General features: G+C 44.8%; 1 protein-coding gene across 1 annotated transcript; it reads left to right on the top strand.

Annotated features, from left to right (window-relative positions):
* The first annotated feature begins 296 nt into the window (after positions 1-296).
* parvin (beta-parvin) lies at positions 297-27,255 on the top strand. The gene is made up of 14 exons (XM_077637207.1): positions 297-510; positions 1,932-2,280; positions 3,321-3,715; positions 8,123-8,379; positions 13,771-13,860; positions 14,895-15,068; positions 17,178-17,321; positions 18,974-19,089; positions 19,362-19,420; positions 20,764-20,783; positions 23,065-23,126; positions 23,206-23,274; positions 24,896-25,070; positions 26,783-27,255. Exons 1-14 carry the CDS (start codon positions 473-475, stop codon positions 26,854-26,856), a joined length of 2,022 nt encoding a protein of 673 aa, XP_077493333.1. The 5' UTR covers positions 297-472; the 3' UTR covers positions 26,857-27,255.

The raw sequence follows: 27,255 nt of genomic DNA, 5'->3' as shown, positions 1-27,255 counted from the left end.
GCGAAAACATTGTTCCCGAGGCGCGACGTGGTACGGAGGCAGGAAGGTTTGGATTGCCGTTTGGCTCCCCCTTCTTTGGTGTAATGATCGGGGCGACATCTGGCGTCAATGGCGACAAAGAACCAGTCTCGTGATACGCGTTTGCCGCAGCGTTCTTATATGGTTCTGCGTTGACATAGATGGCGCGACCAACGGCAAGAGTGCGCTTCAAGGAACCACTGTGAGGCTGCGGCGTATGAACGTACCATTGAAGCGTGGCTCCGGCTAGCAATAGTGGAAGTAGCAGTCGTCGGCGCTGTTGCACAGTGCGATGTGCAGCTCGAACCAGAGGCAGTTCCGGGGAGGTATGTCAGGTCGCGGCAGCATTTAATTCCCATTTTGTGGTGATAATACATTTGCTTTCCCATGCACGCATGGTTCGTAGAGTTTTTCTGCACTGATTTATTGTGTGACATCGTCTTTGCAAGGCACCATGGATTACTCTGGTCCTCAGACTGCGCATGATCAAAGGTAATGTATTGTTCTTCATGTTTCTGTCGCGTACAACATTTATGTTGGGCTTCGCACGGCGCCAATTGAGGCGAAACAAAAAGAAACAATAACTGCGTCCATGGATTTATTACTGCCTGTGAAATATTTAATACTGCAACTCACGAAATTTTTCTTGATTAATAGCGCAAGATAAATAGGCGACAAAGAAAAATGTGTCCGATGAACTCTTTCTGATCGTTTTTGTGTAACGTGTCTTGGCCGTCGTTGTTGTGGTGCTCGGCCCCCTCAGACAAACCCAGAAAGGCCCATGGCCTCCTACACAGAATATATTAAAACTGCAGTGCACCGCCATTAACAGCGACAGGTTGAAACCGCACAAGTGAGGGTGTGGGTGCGAGAGACGACGGAATCGGAATGCCATTCCTTCAAACGCTGTCAGATGCAATGTAGGACATGTGGTGTTTCTCTAGCCGCTTTATGTACAATTTGAGTATGGTGTAAAGGTCAATATCATGACCGTTCCCCTCTTAGTAACATCCTTTGCTGGATAACTTGTGATAACATCCAATGATTTCTTTCCTACGCCAGCAGTTTCCACACTATCTCAACAAATCAGCCATAATCATATTTCTACGCCTAAAATTTAAGCCCCCCCGCCCCCCTGCTACGCAAGCAACACGGAGTCATAATGCATGAAGGAACTAATGAAGCCCTCTCAAGATAGCGTGACGGATGTTGGCCGGAACCATGGCCGGAACGTTTGCAACAGTTCGAGCAAAATAAAAGAACAATGCGACGAATAGGATTAGAGAAAAATGCACCGAACAAGAGCGGACACATGCAAGCTAAGCGAGCTGTGGTGTTTCTTAACTATTAACTCCGTGATGCGCAAATTTCCGCAGTGGCTTTGTTGCATGTAGTCGAGCTGTCAGCACGACTGGGATCGACTCAACTCGCGCCGGCCTTTATTATACAGAGGTGATATGCGAAAAAAATGATAGGTTTTAACGTATCTTAACCGAGTGTGATGTGCGAAACCACTTGGGGCAACACCGCAGCAAAGGCAACCGCATGCAAGACCTTGTCGGTAGTCTTGTCGGCAGCCTTGCATGTCTAGGGGGGTGCCGACTCCGCACGTTGAAGGAGCAACTGCGCAGGGCCTCGGCCACTGGCGCTCCATCAATGGTCGAAGGTTAAGGCTTCACACATAGCTGGGGTTTTTCAGCTAAGCTAGGGAAGTAGTGCGTTCGCACAAGAACACCCGCTCATTAAGATTCTCCGCACTCTAAACAACATTTGGTCGAAATTAATCTGTAGCTCTCCACTAAAGAATGCCTCGTAGCCCACAGTGTTGGGACTGCTGCGAACGTGCTTAGAACAACGCGGCGTTTTTCCCCTGCTGCAGTTCGCGCTTGTGAGCCGCTGTGCTTCCAATCCAGGTTCGCGGATGCTCCGCCAGAGGGCGACTTCGTCTCTCGCCGCAAGATGTCCGCCGAGGAGATCCGAGCGGTGAGCAAGAGGCTTTTCCGGCGGTCCACGCTCCTGGAGGCCCACAGCGTCGCTGCCGCCACACTGGACACCGCGGCATGCTGTTCATCCGACGACGAGGACCCGCTGCCCCCTCGCGTCGTGGGTGTGCAGGTGGTCCCCGAAGGCCCCATCTACGAACTGCCTCCGCCCCCGCGCAAGGTTCCACCACCGCCTCCGGTCAGAAGAGACTCGCTGCAGGCGCCTCCTGGCGAGTCCCTGCTGCCGCCGCCCTCGCGGGAGCTGTTCCTCTCTGACGATGTGAGGATCACTATTTGAGACTTGGTCACAAGTATGGTTCGTGATACGGTCGACGCTCGTTATAACTAAACGGCTTATAACGAAATAACGAATATAACGAAGTAATGACGATTTTCCTTCAAGGCTCGGTCAACACGGGCTATAACGAATCAACGGCCATAACGAAGTCATTGCCGAGCTCCTTCAACTTAGTTATAGCGAGGTTTAACTGTAATACGGTCGTACTGACTGCGCGATGCGGCGCACACAGCGCCACAAGAGGAGAACGAAGTGCACTGGCGCCTGTCTACCCAGTCACACGTGCGCTTTGCAGTTCTCTGATGGTCCCTGCAATAAATTGTAAGCTCAACAGCCAACACCACAACGCACAAAAATTCAGCACATGCTGAGAGGTGCTAACGACAATTTTTTTTATGATTTCTGTAGGAAGAGGAGGAAAAGCAAGCTTAAAATCAAACAGACCCTAAGTATGAGGAAAAAAATTTAAGTTGAAAATTTATAACTTTCAGGAGGTGCTTGTCTTGCTTGGACTCGAGGTTGTGAAACTCGTAAACATAGACGCCATTTCTGCTTACGAAAACTATACCCACATGTTGCCCGTGAAGACTTATACAACCCGTGGCCCGTTCCTTTGCCGTCAGCGATTCCTCAGTCGATAAAAACAAATGGAAATTTCAGTCACCGAAGCAACCGAGACGTAAAGCAGCAGTGATACCGTTAGAACATACCGTGGGTTATTTAATAGAGTACTGCGGCTGTTAATCCTCATTTCAACGTCAGCTGGGGGCTCTGCACAGCCTGGTTCGTTATTGGCCAAATTCGCTATTGGCCGAATTCGCTATCGGCTGATTCAGTTAACTGAGTGGCAACGATGACACGAGTGATGAGTGGGATAAATATTCGTGTTCTGATCCAGAACCAAATAAGGTGCACCATTCCCCTGCAGACAGAGAAGGTGGCAAGTTCATTGGCCACGTATTGAACTGAGTAATGTATTAACCGAACAAAAACTGAATCGACTGTATACTCTGTTACGTCAGGAGGAATGCCAGCCGGCTTCAGCGCCCGCCGTTCCGCTGCCGCCCAAGAAGTTTCCAAAGCACACCGGTCTCCGGCTGACTACCACTGCTCCTGCGGCTGACGGAGACGCGCATCCTGACCAGGGCTCCGCTGACCTCACGGCGGAAGGCTTGACGTCACCGCCGCCCGCCGGCGCCAGGCCTGGAGTTCGCTTCACAGCCGCGTCGCCCACAGTGGTGCTGGTTCCGCTCAGTCCCGAGGGCGCCAGCAGTCCTCGTAAAAAATCCGCCACGCTGGGCAACTTCTTGGAGACGCGCGATACCAGTTGGAGGTTCACTCCTGGTCACCAGAGAGTCGCCGCGGGGGCTCACAAGTCACCAGGAACAATGCCCGAGAAAGACAGCAAGGAAGAGACGTGAGTGGCTTAGTTGTTTTGTATGGCTTCACGCAGAGCAGGAGGAGGAGGAGGATAACCTTTATTTTTGTCGACCAAGGTATCAGTTGGTGTGGGGTTATAGCCCCATCAAGTGGCCTTGAGTCCGTGGCGTTCGGCTACTTCTAGAGCTCTTGTCACAACCCGGATCTGTGTGTCCGAGTCGGAACTGAGCAATGCGGCCTCCCACTGGTCTGGATTCGAGAGGTGAAAACCTCGCGGAGGGGAGTCCTGAGGGCAAGCCCAGAGTATGTGGGATAGAGCGGCATGTTGGCCACATAGCTGACAGGAGGGAGAGTATAACCCAGGGTATATGCGGGCATATATAGCGGGGTTGGGTAAGGTGTTCGTTTGGAGTTGCCTCCACGTAACCTCTTGGGGTTTGGTTAGAGAAATATGTGCGGGGGGATAAAGAAGTCTACCTAAGCGGTAGTGCATGGTTAGTTCACGCAGAAGACTTCGCTCTTCATGTTATAAGAATAGAATCATTACCGCTGGCAACGACAGCGTTTTGACGGGCAAAGCGCATCAATACTGTATAGAGCCCTGCAGCTGTTTGCCTGTAACATTAAGAAGCGAAACCGCCTGTCGAACATTCCGGGACAAAAAATTTTAAATATTGAAAAATTGCAAGATACTGTTACGAAAATATTGAAGGGAATGGTCCATTCTTCTGATGTGTGAAAAAATCTATGTTTTAACGCGTTTAGTTCGATCGCATCGAGCAGTTAAGTCTGCCAAAAAAAAAAAAATAGGGAACGCTTTTGATGGTAGCAAAAACTTTAATAGGAAAAAAATTCAAGAGTGCCGCCGAGTGGTCTGCGGGCATATTTATTTTTACACCGAGATCTTAAATTTTGTGAAAAAATTGTGCTCATAAACTGTTTCCCGCTCAAAAATGTTTTTGTCCAGAATTGTTGGGCATGAAGTGTGTTTGAGGTAAGATTCTCACGCTGACATTTCTAGCATATCTATCCGGATGCATTTAAAAATTAAACATAATGTTTTCGGCTTATCAGCTGCAGGCACACGTCACCTTGTTTGTTATGGCATTGTTTTGCTAGGACGGTTTTGCTTGTTTGCTAGGGCGCTATGGTATTTATTTACATAATGATATATCCCTCATGTAATCATGCTAACACTTCATCATGAATGAAGTCAATAAGTCATCGAAGTGATGACGCCATCGCGCCATCATCACCTCATTTTTTTCTACCACACGCTGCTGCAAAGACATGTGTTTTAATTTGTAGGAAAGTGACTCCGCCGTTATCGCTTTTGTCTTGATTTGTTTTCTGTAAATTGGCGTTCACAATCCGCTTTCTGGTCAGTTAGAGGCTCACTTCGTGTAAATTTGCGCCTCTCCCCAAAGACACTAGCTTTTCTCCGGGCTCTTCGAATTCATGCGTGGTAAAGGTACACTGAACAGAAGACCATCCAATAGACATCATACCTTTTTCTGTCTATGCTGAAGTTTGTACGGTGGGAAAAGAGGTATTTATTGCACAGGAAACTGCGTTTAAAAATCACTGCACCAATTGACTTAGTCTAATGACGTCTGCGCTAGAAAGAACTCCGTGGTCAGGGTTTGTAAGCGAATGACAGTCTAGCCTAGCCTATAAGATCCAAGCTAAAACTGCGCCGACACACGCAGTTTACTTGGGAAATCAACCGGAGGGGGCGACATGTACTTGATTTCTTTTCTGAGCTTATGAAAGCTGCGTTTTCAGTCAATTCCCATTCTTTGCCACTATAATGTGGTAATATATCAATGCATCGTCATTGTCATCAGCCTGACTACGCCCACTGCAGGGCAAAGCCCTCTCCAATGTCTCTCCAATCAACCCCGTCTTTGCCAGCTGCGCCCACCGTATCCCCGCAAACTTCTTAATGTCATCCGCCCACCTAACCTTCTGCAGCCCTCTGCTACGCTTGCCTTCTCTTGGAATCCACTCCGCTATCTTTAAGGACCAGCGGTTACGTCTTGCCTTCGCATTACATGCCCTGCCCAAGCCCATTTCTTCCTCTTGATTTCGACTAGGATGTCACTGACACGCGTTTGTTTCCTCATCCACTCTGCCTGCTTCCGGTCTCTTAACGTTAAACCTATCACTTTTCTTTCCATGCACGCTGCGTTGACCTTAACTTGAGCTGAACCCTTTTCGTTAACCTCCACGTTTCTGCCCCGTAGTTGAGTACCGGTAAGATACAGCCGTTGTACACTTTTCTCTTGAGGGATATTGGTAAACTTCCATTCATGATCTGAGAAAACCTGCCTTATGCGCTCCACCCCATTCTTATCCTTCTCGTTATCCGGATCAGCTGTCACTGCCTGCCCTAAGAAGATTCCTTTGCCACTTCCAGGCGCTCACTGCCAATTTTGAACCGCTGTTCTCTTGCTAGACTGTTGAACATTACTTTGGTTTTCTGCGTGTTAATTTTTAGACCCAGCGTTCTGCTCTGCCTGTCTAACTGATTGATCATGCTTTGCAGTTCATCTGCTGAGTGACTCAGCAAGGCAGTGCAATCAGCGAACTACACATTATTTAGGTATTCTTCATTAACTCTAGTCTCTAACTATTCCTGATTCAGGCCTCGAAATACATCCTGTAAACAGGTGGTGGATAGCATTGGCTAGATCGTTTCGCCCTGCCTGACGCCCTTCCTTATTAGAATTTTATTGCTGACTTTATTGAGGACTATGGTAGCTGTGCAGTTGCCACAGATACCTCCCAGTATTTTCATATAAGACTCTTCTGCAACCTGATTCCGCAATGCCTGTATGACTGCTGAGGTTTCCACTGACTCAAATGCTTTCTCTTTACCTATGAAGACTATATATAGGGTTGGTTATAATCTGCGTATTTTTCTATTACCTAATTGAAAGTGTGAATATGATCTATCGATACATACCAACTTCAATTTGTCCTCAGCGATCTTTTAAGTACACTGTCCTCAGTGCACTCAGGACTTGCAGCTTATGGCTTTTCCCAGAAATAAACTACATAGATGGAGTATGAATTGAGAAGCGAACCAGTCATTCATGTTAGTCGTATTATACCTGTGAGCGTCTCTGCAGTGTTCTGTTTATTTATTTATTGTGATGTGTCCATCACACAATCGTCGATGTTTACGCACTTTACAATACAGAAGTGTTCAGGTATCGTCCGCACGACTTGAGTAATGATAGAACTGCAGCCTTAACATCGCGCAAAAAATTATGTACCGCTACAAAATAGTCACGGTTTTTCTCAACTCGACAAGAGAATAAATTTTTATGTTACGCCTCCATATGTGACCAAACCCGGAACTCCAAGCTCCAACGTAAGCATTCAAAGTAATCCCATTAATTATCATTATTAAACTTAGTCTAGCGCCAATCAGGCTCACTTCATTGTGTAAAGAAAATCTAAATTGCATTACAGACTTGGCTGAGGGGTATTTTGGAGGCATGCTTAACATAATCACTCTATAAAAGCATGCTAGAAGGCTTCGTAGTCCGGTATCCGGGGTTCCCGCGAAATCTGGCCTATGGCGGTTGAAGGAAACAGTGCGCGCATCCCTTTGCACGCAGCGAGGAAATAAAATAGACGACGTGAGCTCAAGCGCATTCACTAGCGATCTAGCAACGTGCCCTTACGTTCGCGGCACAGAGCACACTCGTGAGAAAAAGTCTCCACGTTAATTCTGGAGACGCTTTTAGTGATAGCGCAAAAATTGCGTGGTCGGCTGCGTGTTGTTTGGGGCAGTTTTTGCGACCGTATTGTTGCACGTTGCACCAGTAAAAAAAAATCGTAAAAATCGTAAAACTCCCATATTTACTTTTTTTTTTTCATTGTGAATGAGTCTACAGATAGGGTTGCCGGGCCTGAGCCCATCCACGGCGGCTGGTTTGAATGGAGACGAAATGTACTAACCTCCATGTACAGAGGTTTCAGTCTGTGGTAGAGAAAAAAAAATGGGTTGTAGTGGTAAAGAATAAATAGGTTGGAGAATTTAAACCGGTGTCCTGTAGCGTATACTGTCTCGTGGGCTACACGGTTGCTTTCCCAAAAGGCCGTTAATCAAACCTTTCCCCGCTGCGGTGGCTCGACTGCTGAGCCCGTGGACGCAAGTTCGATCCCTACCGCGGCGGCCGCGTTTCAGTAGAGGCGAAACGCAAGGCTCCAGTGTACTGTGTGATGTCAGTGCACGTTGAAGTACCCCAGCTGGTCGAAATTATTACGGAGCCCTCCACTACGGTGTCCGTCATAGTCCATGTCCCTTTGGCACGTTGAACTCCATATTGCAAGCCATTAATCAATCCTTTCAGAAAGGCGACAAAGAACTGTTTTTCCCGCAGATATTCAAGTCATTCCGTCTTTCTCAGGCGCTGCCGTCTTTGCGCAGGATGACTTCGTCCTCAGACACGGACGACTTGGACGACCTCCCGCCGCCTCCACCAGAATGCTGCGTCGAGGACTCCACGGATTCCAGTGAGAACATCTACGAAGACATCGAGCCTGTTCCTGAGCCTGGGGAGCAGCGGCCTGGAGGCTTCGTCAGTGTCGCGACCATGTCGCTGGTGCGACCTCCCAAGAGAAAGAAGTCTGCCCGCACCTTGCAAGAGGTCCTCAGCTCCCAAAAAGATGCATCCATGTCCAAAAGTGAGAGCGCGGATCTTCTCAGTTTGATTTATAGTTAAATTTATTCCTGAACATGCCACAAAAAATAAATGGATAGGGGGGGAGAGTAATTTGCTCCTTTTATCGCAGGAAGTCAGTATACCTATATATTCACTGCCGATACGCAGTTTGTATAGCTACATTTCTTTTGGTATTGAGTTGATGCATCTGAAACTGACGGTAACGTAAAGTCTAACATAAGCAGGCGAAAAAAAAAAACGAAAGGGACACAATGCCAATGTTCACAATGAGAAATTTTACATGAAAAAAAAGACCACACCCTTTCCCAGGGTGGTGAAAAATGCCGATGCCAGATTAAATGTTTAGTAAAATTAGACAGGGGTAGTTTGAAGTCTGTTCAGTTTATGCAGACGCGTTATGGTGGCTAGAAGGGGTAGGTGGCGTCAACGCCGGCGCGTTCGCGGCGAAAGGGCGCGCCGTCAATTCATGCCGCCACCGCGGTGGCCGCAGCGGCGCTGCGGTCAGCACTTCGATGCCTCCCGCGCTCCCCGCTCCCTGCTCATGCGTGCGCACGTGCGGTTGTCGTCTGCTCGTCTCGACGGTGCTCCCACGTGTTTTTCGCTGTGTTTCTTTTGTGAAGGGGTACTTGTTGGCATGCATGCTTCAGGTCTGTGTCCTGGATCAGCAAATGGATCATCGTGCAAAGAAAGCGAGACAAACGCACTGCTTTGCGCCTAACTGTACGTCTGGCTACGTATCGTCAAGGAAGTCGGGTGAGCGTGTCTCTTTGTTTTCTGTGCCAAAGGACCCCGAACGCTTTGAAGCATGGCGACGAGCCGTGCCCCGGGCTGACAAAGCTCTCGACGAGAACTCAGCCCTCTGTGAACTTCACTTTGATGAACAGTATATTGTCCGGCACTTCACGCACGTGATCAACGGAGCAACAGTCAAGATTCCCCGTGATCGACCCGTGCTTACAAGCGACGCGGTTCCAACGATTTACCCAAATGCTCCGTCGTACCTTTCCAAGAAAGCCCCTCAGAAGAGGCAATCGAAAACGTCGACATGCGGCCTCCCCTCGAAGCTCCAACGTTGCGAAATGGGTGCCTGTTCCCAAGGCGTAGAGACCGCAAATGATGAAGGGAGTGTTTCAGATCAGCAGGTTCTTGCATCTGAATTTTGCGTTCAAAGATGCGAGCTACCAAGCGTGTATTGGTCCAGACACCAGATCGCTGGTTCTGATAACGTCACGGCTTTCACTGTGTGTGCGTTAGAAGACCACAATCTCTACTTTGAAAAGGTAGTCCTCGTGATGTCGGACAGCAGCGCGATTCAAGCGACGGTGTTCGTGCAAGCAACCCAAGTCAGAAGCGTCGAGATTACCGATGCCAAAATGATTGAAGATCTTCTTCTAGAGGTAGACTCCCTTATTCCATGCAAAGGCTTTGGAAAAAAGGGAGAGTTCGAAGCCAACTCCAAGCACCGAGAGAAGACCTGTGGGATGAAAAGTTTCAGTGCTTCCTGTCCCGGAATAGCCCAGGCGCCCGGAGCAGCGTGCCCACAGTGCAGGTATCTAAGGAAACTTCTAATTAATCAGGCATCATACAAAAGAAGGGCAGCAAAGCCCAGGGCTGGAACGCTCTCATACAGACTCAAGCTACGGACAGAACAGCTGAAGCGAAGCAGGCTAGCCATGCTTCAGGTGAAGTCTAAGTTTGAGAATTTGAAAAAAGAAAATTCTAAAATTGAAGCGTCAGTGCTTGAAAGCGCAATCAAGGTCCTACCGGTAAAGCAGCAACAGCAAGTGAGGGCATGTTTCGCTGCTTCAAGACGTAAAAGCACACATGGAATGAAGTACGAAAGCGAATGGGCTCTAGAATGCTTGATTATGTGCATGAAAAGTCCTCGGCTTTATCAGCATATCAGGAAAAATAAAATTATGATATTGCCATCACGTACATCTCTGCGTCGATATGTGAAGAATTACAAGAGTGGGTTCGGCCTGAATGACAAAGTTTTTGCTGCTGTGGCTCAGAAGACCAAAACCATGGATCGCTTCCAGTGCCACGGAGGACTCCTCGTTGACGAGATGAAACTTGCCGAGAACCTTCACTTTTCGTCGAGCGGAAAAATTGAAGGATTTGTTGATCTGGGGAAATTCACTGCAGAAAGCCAACGCTCGCAAACCTGTGATCATGGCCTCGTTCTTTTGTTCCAACCATTCACAGGGAAGTGGCACCAGATAATTGGTGTATTTGCCTCGCACCGCAATGTGAAGGCGGATATCCTAGCCAAGATTGTCACGGAAGCCGTGATAATGTGTGAGAATGCAGGGCTGCATGTTGACTTCATAACATGCGATGGAGCTACATGGAACAGGAGCATGTGGCGCTTTTTTGGCATCTATGGAAGAAAAGAAAAGGTTGTTTGCAGGACGCAGCACCCTACTGAACCGGGTCGTTTCCTCTACTTTGTATCAGATTTTCCACATTTGATAAAATGCGTGAGGAACACGTTTGTTCAGACAGGCGTGAAAATCCCAGAAGGACATGCTGCTGTCGATCACATCGATATTGCTCGAAAGTGCGATGAAATGCATGACACCACTCTCAAGGCAATGCCCCACATAAACAAGTCAGTTGTTCGTCCTTCTGGCTTCGAAAAACAAAGAGTGAACTATGCATTTTGGCTCCTTAGTGAGGAGACGCTGAGAGGTCTTTTCCTCTACCGAGATAAAATCGAGACACAGCTGGGCAGCGTTGCGGCGACCGTCAGTTTTATCGAAACAATGAGAAGCTTGATTAAAGCGATGACATCACGGTGCATCTCAGATGCCCTGAGACCTGGAGATCACCACGAAGAAGTCATTCGAAGTTTCTTGTCCTACATGAACTCCTGGGAAGATACAGCTGGATCGAAAGGCTTCCTTAGCAGTAGCACAGCTGAAGGTCTTCGCGTGACTCTGACCAGCACACTACATCTTCTCAAGTATTTGACAACCGAGGTGGGGTTCCGTTATCTCATGACAAGTCGTTTGTGCCAGGACCCCATCGAAAGAGTTTTTGGCATCGTTCGACAAATGTCTGGTTGTAACGATCACCCGACTGCCAGCCAATTTTTGATATCTGTGAACACGCTAAGCTTTCAAAACTTAGCAAGATCACCAGCAAAAAGCAATGAGGAGCCTTCTTGATGCTTCTAGCGCAAAAGAGACGAGTTCTCAGAGGAGAATTGACGAGCTTCTGGATATTGGGAACCTTACAGAAGCATATGAAGTCCTCAGTGCTTGTGACCTTGATCACCGGGCGATGTGTGTTCAAGCAAGTGATTCCAGGCTGATTTTTTACGTGGCCGGTTATGTCGCGCGGAAAAGCATTGCGACCACAAAGTGTGCTGAGTGCTGCCAGGAGCTTCTGCAGAATAAGGGTGGTAGTCCGCCAGCTGAAGCAGCCCTCACGGCAGCTGTTGACAGAGGAGGACTTTTATATCCATCTGACCAGCTGAATGCACTAGTGACGTCACTAGAAAACACATTCACCCACTGCTTCAGTGTGAAGCAAGTAAGAAGCGACAGCCTAATGGACTTGGTATCTTTTCTCCAGCTTACAAAGTTGAATCTTGTAGGCTGCCCAGAACACAAAACAGCACTCACAAACAGAATCATCAAGTTTTATGTGCTCACAAGGCTTCATTTCTACGTGAAATCTCAGAACGCAAAACGGGACGAAATGCGGGAGCGAATGAAGATGTTAAAACTTCGACGAGTGCTCTGAAGTGTGCCTTCTAAGCTTTCCACTTTTTATTTAACGACTTTTATAGTTTCAGTCATAATGTGCATGTGCAGTATGTTTCTGTGATACATGATGTTCCTGACGATGGTCTAAGCTATTTTTCAACGAGTCACTTTATTTTTTCTGTTACGTGCAGTAAGTCTATGTGATACGTGATATCCTTACCCTCTAAGCTTTCTATTTTTTAACGATCGAGTCACTTTTATAGTTTCCCATTTGTGCAGTATGCCTCCGTGATAAGTTCCTGAACGTATTGTGTAATAAAAGTCATATTCACATGCTGGTTTGCTTGCGCAGGACTGCTTATTTCTGTGGCGCTCCTTTATTGAGAGTTGCGAGATCGTGTGAGACTCGCAAGATTGCTCTCTATAGTGAGCGCTTTCACGAGCTAAAAGCGTACGCAGACTGATGATCACTGTAGGCTGTAAAGTCTTCACCTCAGTTTCAGACCAATCTGCGCAAGTGCATCCAGCGCGAACGCGAAAAAAAAAAAATCCAGCTTTCTGCACGCGCGGCGAACCCGGCGCAGCCAGCCTTTCCTGCGCGCAGCGCGCTCGCCGCATCGCACTACGGACAGCAGCGCCACCTACGCATGGCATGAAATGGAAGCGCGGCGCTCGCCTCCCGGTCGCGTCACCTCTCCCTTCTAGCCACCATAGACGCGTCTAGAGCGCCTAGGGTAAGCTTTAGTGTAGAGTGGTCGAATAGCCGGTTGCGGTAACCAGTAAAGAAGTGTGGGGAGGGCGATTTTTTTTTCCTCCATGCCATAGAGGCACCCTAAAGCGACGCACCCAACTAGCGCCATGCCTGGGCTGACAATGCAGTCATAATGGACTTCAAGATTCGCACAAAACGTTTGAAAACAAATATCAGACATTTGAGCGCAGTTGTTGTTGTTGCTCCTAGATGGCGCCACATACTCAATGCGTTGGCGGTGTTGAGAGGTTGGTTTTGGTTGTTTTTTTTCCTGAACGGAGAGCGTGTAGGAGTAAACTGAAAATGGCGTCCCCGCGGCCGAAGTCGCCGAAACCTGTAACTCCTCAGAGGAAAAAGGACGAATCATTCTTGGAATACTTGGGGACACTTGGCAGGAGGAAGAAGATCAAGGAAGGTAGTAACCGATCCATTTGTCAGAAGTGCTGTCCGGTCATTGTATTGGCTCAAAGTAATCGAAATCCAGCGCTCGTATGAAGGCGCCGCCTTTCGTGACCATGTATGGAGTTGTGCTAGTTCAGCACGCGCAGCTCCTTTTTCATGACATCTTCGTTGTCATCAACCTAACACAGAGCGGATGCTTTTGTGAAGTTGTCAGTGTGGTACATTGATATCTTCGACTTTTCATCATGAGCCGATGAAACATGTCGCGCCACACCCCATTTGTTTGTGTTGTCTAGAAACAAGCGTCGATTTGTGAATGGGCCATCACCGAACTGCTATTGTACTTCATGTAATTTGTGACCTGTGATGTTAACTTTTAACATCATTTGGTTGTCGCATACGTTTGGTACCTGCAGGATTCCGTGGTCTCGATGAACACGCTCGTTCAGTGTGGACATACATTTTAGAAGGTGCAGTGGCGGTTCCTTCCCAGTTATTATACTGTTGCCTGTTCTTTGCGCAGTGGTCGAGCTCCAAGAAGAAGGAAAAAATGCTATCGACACGCCAGGAAGTCCGACCCTTCCTGAACTTCCACCGCAAGATTATGTCCTTGGTATGGAGATTCGTCTGCACTACTTTTGTCATTTGATTACGCTCAGTATTTCTATTATTCCTCATGGACGTTTATGTGCGTGATATAATGGTGGTTGCTGCACACATATATTTTTAAAATTGGGCTTGGATATTTCGGTTTGATCCAAAAAGCAATAAAAGTATGTGAAATTCAATTTTCGCAATTCGGTTTAAGCGAAAAAAAAAAAAGGTCAGTTTTCTTGACATGAACAGTGCTGCCAGCTGGCTACCGATTAAGAGTTAGGCTCCATCAGAAGAGCAAACTAACAAAGTGTGGAAGCCAGGCACCCTTGGATAAAGTAGCGCATTTGAGTTTTGAGGTATTGCTCCGCTGCCTTACATACCTCACCAGACTGGGAAGCTCATCTTGCTGACAAACGTCGTCTGCAAGTGTAGTTCTGTTCACCGTTATCACCTGCTTAGGGTGGTCACTTGGATAAGCAGGTTTCTCTACAGCATCTAAGGCTGCAAAACCATGCTTAAGCACCACAAAAAAGTGTTGTGCTCTCGTTCCTTGATTGTTAAGCAGCAGAAGTTGAGGTTGTTGCAAGCTAAAGGTGAGGTTAGCCTAGCGAATTCTTCCGGCAATTGCTACAGTGTAGCGACACTTCGTTTTTATTGCAGTAAATGTACAACCCCAACCTAGAGTAAGATTCCAGCATGGCAATCCTCTTTTAGAAACAAAAGTTCAGTTCTGTTCATTGTCTTATGTTTTCATAATTTTACTGTCATCACTTTCTTAACTGGCAGTAGCATTTCCTTCTGCAAAGTCAGCTACAAGTGCTTTAACTGTAGTTAATGGCCTTTAATGCTTTGGTTAATGGTAAATAATATTTGCTGAAAAGACTTGTATTCACAGCAAACAGTGGGAAAAAAATCTCCTCTGTTTGCAAAAAAAATATAAACCGAAAAAGTCCAACCCTTATTGATGACATGTTGTAGGGCGTTGTCATATGCTGTTGATTTTGTGATGGGTGACAGCTGTGCCTATGTTTAAACTTTATTATCAAACAGATGAAATGGAAGAAAGGGCCATGATTGAGCCATCGTCCTACGAAGATCCAAAGCTGAAGGAGCTGATAGCTGTGCTCATTGAATGGATCAACGACGAGTTGGCCAGTCATCGAATTATTGTGAAAGATATTGAAGAGGATCTGTTTGATGGACAGGTTTTACAGAAACTTCTTGGTAAGTAACATTAACATTATTGCGTGCCATGAAAGACGTTGCATTTGTGGCAATTGCAAATATTCCTATATGGACCCGATATTCACTTAAAATTCCATTTCTACGGTGTCCAAAGTTTTTAAGCAATTCATCCTAACTGCCTAATCCTAGCGTAGTGTCTGGCAAGGGGTAAGTTTTAAATTTCTTTAAATCAGCTTCTCTACAAGATCTTGTTTCAGCCCAAAACATTTTTGCCAGTTTCACTCTCATTCATAGATCAAAACGAAACATCGGTAATGCTGCCTTCATTATGTAAGCTCTGGACAGTCACTTTGGGAAAGGTTTGCCACCCCCTTCCGAGTCAGCAGCACATGCCTGTCTGTAGCTTGTCCTTAACAAAAGAAAGTAGTCTGGGGCCTATTGGTTAAACAGGTTTGGAAGAGATTGTATTGTAGGGCTGACAAGCACCTCAAACTGTCCCCTTTTGTGTGTGGTACAAGTACAGTTGTGCACACCCTCTAGAGCTCTCAAACTGCGCACTGGGAAGTGCACTTGTGTCTTTACCAGTGGCCTAGCACTCAAAACCTGTCCATATGGTGCATGTATATTCTCATCGATCGGGTTTAACTTATGTCTTTAAAAGCTGCATCAGGACCGACAGTCAGCAGCAATTGTTACAGATGCAAAACAGCGCACGCCTTCAGAGCGCTCTAGATAGGTGTGTGAACAACTGTTGAAACTTAGCCTGGACTACAGTTTTATATGATATAGCCTTGCAGAGAAACAAAGTTTAAGAATATGCCAGCCACGGCAGTTGAATCTTGATGGAGGCTAAATGCTAGAGGTCCGTGTACTGTGTGTTGTCAGTGCATGTTAAAGAACCCCAGGTGGTCGAAATTTCCGGAGCCCTTCATACAGCGTCCCTCATAGCCTGAGTCACTTTGCCACGTTAAGCCCGCATAAACCAAACTTTAAGAATGCTGCAAACCGAAAGCTTGGGAGGTGGCAAAGCATAACCCTTATAGTGATTGTCCAGCTAATGAGAAGTTTTCTAATCCATTGGAGCGAGAAAGCTGCCTTTCTTCAAAGGCCTGTTTGTACATACAATTAGTCTGAATTTGTGCACCCAGCATCTCTTTCAGGGATGCACGTGATGCATAACTTCCGAGATTTTATGACAGTTGGCTGTCGTGCTGAGCATTTCAGTGTGGTCATTACCAAGCTGAATTGCTGAGAATGACAGGAGAAGCAAGAACACTTAGTGAAAGAAAATTCCACTTTTTTTTTTTGGCTTCCCAGCAGCCAGTTGCCAAGTTATATTGATTTAGTTCAGTTGTTTAGTGGAATTATTTGTTGGAGGTATGATATTTCTATGATAAGGCCACAGTGAAAAGTTATGCACTCCTTTATTGGTGCACACTACTTCTGACAGCAGTACTGGCACATAGCACAAAATGTAATTTCAATAATTGCAATTTTTGTTGACTTCTCTGTTTTTTTCTACATCTGTGAAAAAACTACTAGAGTCAATATCTGCAATTATTGCTGCAAAAAAAATCTTTGCGACAAAATATAGCATCGAGCTTTTCAGGGGAGAAAATGTTTATTACACATTAATGATTTAAAAAGTTTGAGCATCCAGTTTTATTATTGCTCTGAGAAAATTAGCAAAAGTGGGCACATTTAAGGAACCTTGCCAAAATGTTCTTCTCGAGACAGGAGAAGCAGCACCGTCAGCCAAAAAACAATAGAAACAGTCAATGCTGCTTCTTAAGTTTCGTGCCATTTGTCACAGTTTTGTTCAGTTCGAAAACTGCCGAATGGTAAAACACTTGCATGATATACCTGTTCATGAGGTTTAGTATTGTTTTAAAATGTTGCTAGTTTTTATGAACAGTAGATGCTGGCTCCGAAGTTCCATGCTGGATGTTGCAGTTCTCATCGGTTTGAACACTGCTGAATAGTAAAAATTGTGCATGTCATATATCGAACCTTATTTGTTCATGAGCTGTTGTATTGGTTAGAAACATTGCTTTTTTTATATTGATATCAGTCTATTTTCTAGTATCCCCAGTTTAAAGATACTCTGAACCACTGGCCCAACTGTCGCTTATCTTTCATTTTTAATAGAAAAACTGTCTGGAAAGAAGCTTGATGTTGTGGAAGTGACGCAGTCAGAGGAAGGTCAGAAGCAGAAGCTGAAGACAGTTGTTGACTGTGCAAATCAGGTGCTTGGACTTCCGAAGTGGGGGCAGTACAAGTGGAGTGTGGAAAGTAAGTATTGTAAACGGCCAGGACAATAGCCTTTATGACTTGTGCACGTTCCTGCAGCTAATCGTTGGTTACTGGAGGCCAGGAAAGCAGTGTTAGATTCACTGGTGTGGGTGGAGGTCACCACCCCTCCCAAGTCAAAAATATTTCTGGAAAAAACTTGAAAACCTTACTTTTTGGCAAAGCAAGTTCAAAAAAATGTACTGCACATTCAAAACCTCTCACCCTCAATTGCCCTGTCTGAGAGGCCCCCATAAATTCGCCCCTCTAGGATAGGTGTGAAGGAAGAATCAGAGATCTTTTGTAAAAAATGCCCTCAGGCTGTGGAGTGACTGCACTGCACTGTTGTAGTTGTCATTGCCTCTCCATTCCATGCTGTGTATCAAGTTCAACTGATTGGCTTACATTGCTTTGCAGGAAGTATCTTGCATGCAAAACTACTAAATCTGAACAAGCTTAACTTACTTAACTGTGCACATTGTGTTCCCAAGTCTTCCTGACCTCCAGTATAGTGGATAGAGGGGCATAGCGAGAGTGTTGTCCAGGGGGAGCCTCTTTCTAAATGTAAGCAGCATTATTTGCTCCTTACCTGACCATACCTCCGAGAGCCTGATATCACCTCCCACTAGTGCTCACCACTGCTCTCCTGTGTCATGTAACGAATTTCTGGCTGTGACATGCAGTGGATTTTCTATTTATCAGCTTCCAATCATACACTTTGCTCAACTTTTACACTGTTAGCTGTTACTAGCTCTTAGCCGGTTTTGCGAACCTGCATAAAACGGACCCCAGGAATCGTCACCATGGCAAGTGAAATCTTGAGGTTGAGGACAAATAGGGACATAGAACACGTAGACACCCACCCCACCAGCAGAAGGGGAAGAGAGGGAGGTTCTCAAGATCTCCCAGACTAAACGTTTTCTTGAATTCCTTCCCCCACATCACCTAATGCTGAGCAGTGACGTCAAAGGCTCGTAAACGTCCGAGTTTTTTTTAATGCTGTCAGAGCTCATTAAACTGACCCTCGCTAATTCTGTAAACCAGAGCAGTCGTGAACAGTGCCCATGTAAGTCTATGGCTTTACACGCTTGTGAGTTCAGATGCTGGTGGGCTCGCAACAGTTAATTCAGTTGGTGTCTCAACGAAGGACTACATGATGGTATGACCGGCGTAGCCAGCGTTCGTTCAATAACCCTGCTCGAGCCTCAGTTGAATTATACAGTGTTGCCAGCGCTCCACTGACATGAGCACAACAGGCATGACACCAGTCAGAGGGCCCTATCACCAAAGAACAGTGCGCCTTAGTGTTTTGGTTTTGCTTTTATGAGCTTCGCATCATCCTGGGTGGAGCTGCACTTCAGCCAGCCAGTCGAGTGTGGGTGCACAACAGTGCCAAGTTTTTGACCAAATAAAATGCCTAATACGAACGGTTTTTGCTAAAAACCGTTTGGCGGGTCGCTCAATAATTCAACCTTTGGAAAGTTTAAACTTTGTTTCTGGTCCCTTGAAGCCCAAATTTATGAACTTATAGTGTAATAAATGAACTTCGTAAGTCCATCGAGACTTTAGTTCTGCTCAAAAGTACATAATGGTGCCAGTGGTGGCATTGCTCAGCTAAATGGAATGATGAAATGCTTTTTTTTTTCTCTTTTCAGGCATCCACCAGAAGAATGTCGTATCCATCATTCACTTGCTAGTTGCTTTGGCCAGGCATTTCAGAGCGCCTGTACGGCTGCCTGAGAACGTGGTCGTGAATGTTGTGGTGGTTCAGGTGAGAATGCTCTATTATGTCATCTGAAGCTGTTATTTAACCCAGTGAGTTCAGGTTTTTTTTGTCTCGGCAAAACAAATTGGTGTTCATTCGCAGCAAGTAGATCACAAAAATGCTCAGTTGTTCCTAATATCTCAGTAAAACCCAGTTCCCAGTTTAGGCCCTGCACATCATAGACCTTGCACTTTTCGCATTGTGAAATGTGCTAAATTTAATGGTAAGCAAAAATTAGTGTGCATGTTCACGGTTGTGTGATCACCTTCACTTTTCAGAAGCGAAATGGAATCCTGCATCCAAGGACTGTTCAGGAAGAGCTGACATCCACATACGAGTGAGTGCAAAAACTATAAAGTGATTTTTTTCACGGACTGCATTCTAGAATAATTTTTGTTTTATTTTCTTTGCTTCATATGCTTCATATATTTTCACCTTCTTGAGAGTTTGACACAAATGCCATAGTAATTGCGCATCATTTTCCCCATTTAATCAAGTGAGAGCTTGTTTGCATTGTTTCACATCAGAGGCACGGTAGCTCACTATGTTTTTTACGTTCTTGTAGCACTTTCAGAACAAGCATTGCACTAGGAAATGGTTTTATTACCTCACTACTTAATTTTTATTCAAAAGTCCACAAGGGACAATACATGAGGGGTTTGCACAGCTCCAAATGTTGTTTATCCCACTTAATGGCATGGAAAGCATATTTAAAGTCTTGGTCACTCACAAGGTGCATAAATAATTTATAAAGGTGCGCATTTGTTTCAACAGTATTTTGGGATTCTGGCCTCTTAAAAACCTATTTTGCCACTTCCAGTAATTTATATTTAAATGTCCTATATCGGTAAATAAATATATTCTGAGGAATCTCGCATGATTCAGTTCAGGTGCATAAATATTATTCACGCTATTTTGGCAACTGTGGTTTAATATCACTGGTTGCCTGTAGTATTCTTGTAGCCTTCTGAGATGTTCCTCTAACCCTTGTCATTGTTGCCAACTGCAGCTTTGTTTCAGATGCACAAAGTGCAGTTAATTCACGGTAGAGAGAAGGCAGGAGGATGTGATCCTTGGCAACATAAAACAAATTGAGCAAGAAGAGAGAGGAAAGCTCAGTTTACTGACCAAAATTTTGACAAGAGAGGCCCCAGATGAACTGAGCAGTGGACTAAGACTGCCCTGCTGCCTTTTCAACTCGTTTTCTGTTAAGTGCTGTTAACAGTAGTTTGCAGTGGTTTGACTGCCAAGCATCGTCGTGACTGTGGGCGCCCTTCAAGTTTTCACTGAGCTATCTTTCCTATCCTCTCACTGATTTGGCAGCTGCTATCCTGCAATCCTGCACTTACCCATAATCCAAGGTTGTGGAGGTTAGCTCAACACATTTCAAGTTTTCACTGAGCTATCTTTCCTATCCTCTCACTGATTTGGCAGCTGCTATCCTGCAATCCTGCACTTACCCATAATCCAAGGTTGTGGAGGTTAGCTCAACACATTTCATGAGAGTTTCCTTCTATGGTCCATGTTGAAATCTGAGAATCAAAATATCTACAGTAGTAATGGTTGACAAGCATTCGATCACGTAATTATTATTTACTCAAAGGTTCAAAATTTAATTCTTTGTCCTGTCAGTGCTTATTTGTTTATTTCAGATTCTTAATCTTTCTTTTTTCATTTCAGTGACCTTGGTATGCGGGTCGGTAAGTATAACATGCTTATGTTGACAGGTTTATTGAAGTCAGCCTGAGTATTTGTGGTAGCATTTCACCTTGCTGCCTGGTTTCCATTTGAAGCTGGGACCAGACTTATAAAAAATAAATAAATTTTTTTTGTAACTGTTCACACTTATGTAATACGTAAGGGGACAAAAGGTGGCAGATTTTGCTTAATATTTTAGCAGTGTCGGAAGTCTTTCGGACGATGCGGCAACAGCGAACTGCAGCGCCGTCCCACAGCATTCAAACTGCACACTATAACGCCATCCAGAAGCAGCACTGCCGCTGTTGTGTTTTCCCGCTGCTCCTGGTCAGCTCTGGTTCATTTTCTTTATTTTGTTTTTGTTTTTTGGTTCGAAACGGACCACGGTAAAAATCCCCAGGTGGTCGAAATTATCCCGGAGCCCTCCACCTCCATAGGGCACTTCTTTCTTCCTTCTTTCATTTCTTCCTTCTTTCATTTCCTCCTTCTCTTGGTGTGCGGTTCAGGTGTCCAACAATATATGAGACAGATATTGCACCATTTCCTCTCCCCAAAAATCAATATTATTATTATTATTATTATTTGGGTTTTTGCCCTCTGGAGTGTAGTTATAGCCATCTGTAATCACTGGGTACCTTCCTTTCTGTGTCCTTATGCACTTCCATTCATGAGGAAAGTGCAGCCAGAGGATGTAAGATACGAATAGCCGGAGGATGTAAGATACAAACGAAGTACTGGCTAACAACTAAAAGTTCATTCATTCCGGAAAAAAATTTTGGAGGGAGCATGGCAGAGAAAGATTGAACAAAAAAAAAAGAAGGCCAACTGCTCTGTGTACAGGATGGTCAGGTCCACACTCGTATAGAAAGAACTGTATGTGTTTGTGTTCCCAGCTTAAGCAGGCCGCATGCAGTAGATGAAGATCGACAGGTTGGCATAGGTTACACTGAAACAGCAGCATCCAATTTGTAGACACAGCAAGGCATGGCGCCCTTGAAATGATGTGACACCCAATATGGCCGCAGTCTTGTCGGAAAGCGGTGGATGTCCATGCAGACACCACGGCTTTTGGAGGGCCAAGGCAGCTTTATTTTCTTCTAGAGGAGCATTAATATGCAAGAGCAGAGAGGAACAAACAGCAAGCAAGTGTAAGCTAAGTGAGGAGGAACCCGGGAGGCTCAGGGTGGTTGGGTGGAGGAAATGGCATAGCGAGAGGCTGCACCACGGACAAGCTGTCGCATGTACAAAGGAAGTTAAAAAGCAGAGAATTGGCCAGAAAGATGGTAAGGACTGAAAGGAAAAAGAGACGCACACTTGCCACTAAAGAAGAAAAAGGGGCAAAGAGAAGCAAGCAGCATCTCAAGGGGATATAGTGTAATGGGAATAAGATGGAGGGATTCTGAAACGATGTGTAGTCGAGGGCAGGACCTGTGTTTCACTCCGTAGGAATCGTAACCTATGTCTTAAGGCAAAAGTCGCCAGCATCTTTACGAGTGGTGAAGCAGAAGGCTCGATAATTCCCAGTGCATCAGACTACATAGCAGTTTCCCTCATGGCTAGCTTCATTCCACTGACAGGCTACGACTCCTTCCAGCAAAGAACTTCCCTCAATCAAAAGGGCAGCAGGCGAAAGTCACCCTCCTGGAATCACGTGCTCAACTAGCAGAAGGCAGTTTTGAAGGCATGAAAAGAAGATGCAAACTCGAGACAGTCCTTGTGGGGCACACTCACTATTGTTAGCCTCCAGCAGAGGGTACAGCATAAGTCCAGGTGTGAAAAGTGGGCTGAAAAAAATGAGGTTGAATTCCCACAAACAGTGGTTCTAAATTTAGCATACGCTTTTTCCTAGTTCATCTCCAACTCTCAGCAGTGCAGGAGCAAGCACCAGGAACAGCACCAAAATGCAGGAGTGGTAGTGCTGCTGCCGAATAGCGCTAGAGTGCATAGCTTCGGTGCCATTGGGTGGTGCTGCAGTACGCTGTTGCACCGCTGCAGATGGCACTCGAAGGATGAAGGAAAGCTTCATCTCATAATGCTCATATTCATCCTTCGAGTGCCGTCTGCACCGTACTGCAGCACCATCCCGGGGCTCAAGCTATGCATTGTAACGCCATCTGGCAGCAGCGCTCTAGACAGTCCCTTTGCCACATCATTTGTTGGTGCTGTAGACACTGCGTAATATTTTTAGTCTTGTGCTTCTCATGTGGCTAGGTAATGTCATATCGCATTACAAGCAGTATTGCATAATGAAACCTGGCATGTTTTTTTTTTTTATTCATGCAGAGCGTGATGCATTTGATACCCTCTTCGACCATGCTCCAGACAAGTTACAAGTTGTGAAAAAGGTCAGTGTTTTACTTATTTCTTCTCTTGTTACAAGTATAATGATATTTATGAGTTGAAATTTTCCATCTTGCTTTTCAGTCGCTGATGAGCTTTGTGAACAAGCACCTGAACAAGGTCAATCTTGAGGTCACTGACTTGGACACACAGGTCTGTATTCAATATCTGATAACTAGGACTCGGAACTCTAGGCATTTGCCTGTAAATGCCGAAATACGTAATTTTCATGCTTGCGTTCCTTTTTTTCCATCTTGTAGTAGGTGCCGCATTTTTTAGCACAGTTTCTGATGATCAGTGCTATATAAAAACCAGTATCTCACATTTTAGTACTTGCTGCTATTTTTCTGTTTCTTAGGTTTTTTTTTTCAAATTCCTTTTCGCCTCACTTTGTTGAAAAATACATTGGCCTACCATCGCAAGGAGGTGTGGTCAGTGTGGCAAAAAAAGGGCACGATCGATTTCTACATCAGTGGCCACCAAGCTGGAAAACGACTCAACAGGAACCGACTGCTAGATTTCGCCAAATTAGCCAAACCTGATTCTGTATTCTCATGCCGACATGCGAACTGAGCACGCACAGTATATGGTTCTAATGTAGAAAGCAAAAGTGATGTCCAAAGGTGTAGATGTGGAGAGAGACCTGGCATAAAATGATGCACATTTCTCTGCATTTACGGAGTGCAGGATAGAACTTCTAAAAAGTTTTAATCTGAATAGATGAATTATAGAAGACAACTGAGCATGTACGAGCAGTGCTGTAGGGGACTGCGTGGGTGCTACATCATCTAAGAACATGCAACAACTAATAAAGAAAGGAGGCCTTGCTACTAACACAGTTGCATAAGGCACACAGTATCAAAATTGTATAGGAACTAACTATTGCATTGTTTTTGAAGGTGCACACCGTAATTTAAAAACTTTATTTTGACTCTGAATAAGGCCTGTTTGTCTAATATGCTGTGTGTTTATGCCTTGCTGCAAAGCACAGGTATACAGCTTTAGTGACAGTGTATTGTATTTGTAATTAGCAAACACGGCTTTAAGAATACAATGTTTAGTGTATTACCAAAGTAAGTACAGGAATTCTAATAAAATAGTCTGGAGTTTAGGACCTCACTTTCCTAGAAAACTTAGCAGTATAGTCTTTTAGTGGGCAGTAAATTTATGTCAGGCACAAAATATTTGGATACGCGTTTTTTTCTTGGAATGGTGCACTGTGTTTTAGTGTTCATGAATCACGAGGGGGATTTCCCTACACCAGCTGAATAATATGGAATCAAATTTTTTTGCTCTTCTGTTTTCAACAGTCGAACAATGGCAACAGCGTAAAAGAATAGACGATGTCATGTAAAGGATATAAAAACTGATAATCACTGCTTGTTCATTTTTGTCATTCCAGCTGCATAAGAGTTCGGGTGAATTAAAACAAAGAAAGCAGCCACCATACTGCAGTGTTTATATATCTCACATGACCTTAACTTGTCTCTTACATCACTGGCACTGTATTGCTATTGAAACCAAAGCTGAAAAAACATGAAGCAGAATAAAATTAAATTATAAATGATTTACCGCATGTTGGTGCAGTCCACATGGCTGTCCATATCGGCTTGAGTTTCACAGTTTATTGCAGCAAAAAAACACGCAGCTAAAATTTTATGCTCCAGCACCTTTAACATCTTTATCCTGCTACCTTTCTCTTACCATTGGTAAAATACATAACTGTATGCATTGGTAATTTTGCACAGAAACTAACAATGCTGATGCCCTTCAGTTCCAGGACGGCATCTACCTTGTTTTGCTCATGGGCCTCGTTGAGGGCTACTTCGTACCCCTTTACTGCTTTTTTCCAACACCTTCAAATTTTGAGCAGAAGGTTCACAACGTGTCCTTTTCATTCACTCTTATGACGGATGCAGGACTGCCAAAACCGAAGGCAAGGCCAGAAGGTGAGCTTTTGACTTTTGCATGCACTGCGAGAACGCAAACAAACAAGCGTGCACATGTTGTTGTTGAAAGCAGAGTTTCTGCTGCTTTAATGATTATTTGTTTACCCACGCTGCTATTACATGTTGAACTGCTAATCGTGCACAGGCTGTGAATGAGAACTGATATTTGTGTCTAAAGATGTTAAACTTGGCTTCACAGTTGCGACTGTGCAATGATGAGCATTAACTGTTTCGCAAGTGCTGTTCACACAGAACTTCATCTCTCACTGAACAGGCATGTCAAATCACTTATTGCTTACAAATTGAAATCCTCATTTCTTTTTAGTACACCATGTAGTGCCACTGTGCACTCAAGCTTGTAGATGACGAAGATAACTGCAAGAGTGGTGGAGAACATCCATAACTGTTGGAAAGACTAGATGCATCTACCAGTTGCAACCGCTCTTAACCCTTCATGCAGCCTTCAAATAAATGTGGACGCATCAACACATTTCTTGGTGCCCCTTAGGACCATGCCTTCAAACCAGCAGCATGCTATTTTGGAACCCTGATCTTTACTTAACCCGCTCATCTCACACCTCTAGCCACATATCATCAAGAGTTCATTCTGGTTTGCTCAGCTTGAGGCCATCATCGTGCTGTATAGAATCACTTGCACCGGGAAATTGAGGATGCGCCCAGATTTATTTTCTGGTAGCACAATAGATTAAGCGTGGCTGAGCGCATCTTGTCAATCAGACATGAATGTTCTCCCCAGCTCATGCAGCTCTCTTTATCATCGTCTACACGAAGGGCAGGAACCTCATCAGGCTACTAGGCGTCGAGCTCTGTGTTCTGTCTCTAATATTTTGTTCTTCCGTCTCATAGGACAAAGCTAAATAAGGATTTAAGATTTAGGTTTGGGTGCATTTCGGCACATATGTTTGAGCAACAAGCAGGAAATTAGTACAGTGTTGGGTGATTTTATGTTTGAATCGCATCCAGTCGAACTTTTGAGGAAGACGGTGGTGAGCCTGCGATGCTGACCAACGTCAGGCTGACTTGGCCAGTTTCTAGTGTTCTATATCTCAGTTGCTCATACCCATGGCTTCCTCTTATTTGCCAGCATCGAAAGTAGCACTGCTACAGAGGAAATGGCTCTGTTCAGAATGTTGTTAGTCCACATTTTGGCCCCAGTGAAACAGTCATTTGCAGTTGCAGCATACAGTGTTTATCATTTAATCACCAGATTAGTGAAACACTCAAGTTCCAAATGTGTATTTTCTATGTGAATGCACCATTTTTATTGTTCATTTCAGTAGTGCCATGTAAAGTTACTTCTAAACTTCACTTTAGATGAAAAACGAGTGTATCGCTCTAGCCACAATGGTTAGTCTTGAGCTCCAAGGCATATCAGGGTAGGCGAGATATATATCTATAAAATATAGGTAATAAATTGGATGCTCACTTGGTAAACAGTTTTATACATGCACATGTCATAAACTATGAACTCACTGCGTGCCACTTTCTCATTTATGTTTCCACAACTACGTCTGCAGTTTTCTTTTTAGCTGTTTTTGCACTTCTGTTCAAGCAGTCCGTTCTGCCTCGACATTCAGTCAGAATTTCATTGCCCGCTTGTTTCTTTATTTTACTAAATGTTGTGAAATTATTATATCTTCAGGTATGTTCATTAATGTAGCTTTGTTGAACTTAACCTTCTTTCTCCACAGATCTGGTGAACGCAGACCTGAAGTCTACTCTGAGAGTGCTGTACAACCTCTTCACGAAGTACAAGGACACATGAAAGAATTTGTCCAGACACCTGGTGGTTTCCGCCTTTATAGGCACCACACTGCCATGAAATTTGCATTTAATGTTTTAAAGCATAAAACCTTTTGTGCTTTTACAGGAAAGTGCCTTCTACAAAAGTCGAATAGCTGATAGCACTAGCTGTAGTTTTACTTCACAATGCAATGTCGAGTGTTATTTTAATATAGTGCATTAATTCAAGATTGCCGACGCTATTGAGTGGTACATGTGTACATAACAAATCAGACTATTTATGTTACGCTTTTAGCCAATCAGTAAAAATGACTTTACTGCTTTTTTTTTCATCTTAATCACTTCTCCCATGCTGTCTGAAAATGCATTCTTGTTATTTTAGTGTGCAGGTCCACAATAAATGTGCTTAATTTTGTTGGAA

The sequence above is a fragment of the Amblyomma americanum genome, chromosome 9, assembly GCF_052857255.1.
Source record: "Amblyomma americanum isolate KBUSLIRL-KWMA chromosome 9, ASM5285725v1, whole genome shotgun sequence".
NCBI lineage: Eukaryota > Metazoa > Arthropoda > Arachnida > Ixodida > Ixodidae > Amblyomma > Amblyomma americanum.
Note: the sequence above shows the minus strand (reverse complement) of the source record. Positions and strands in the feature narration are given on the sequence as shown.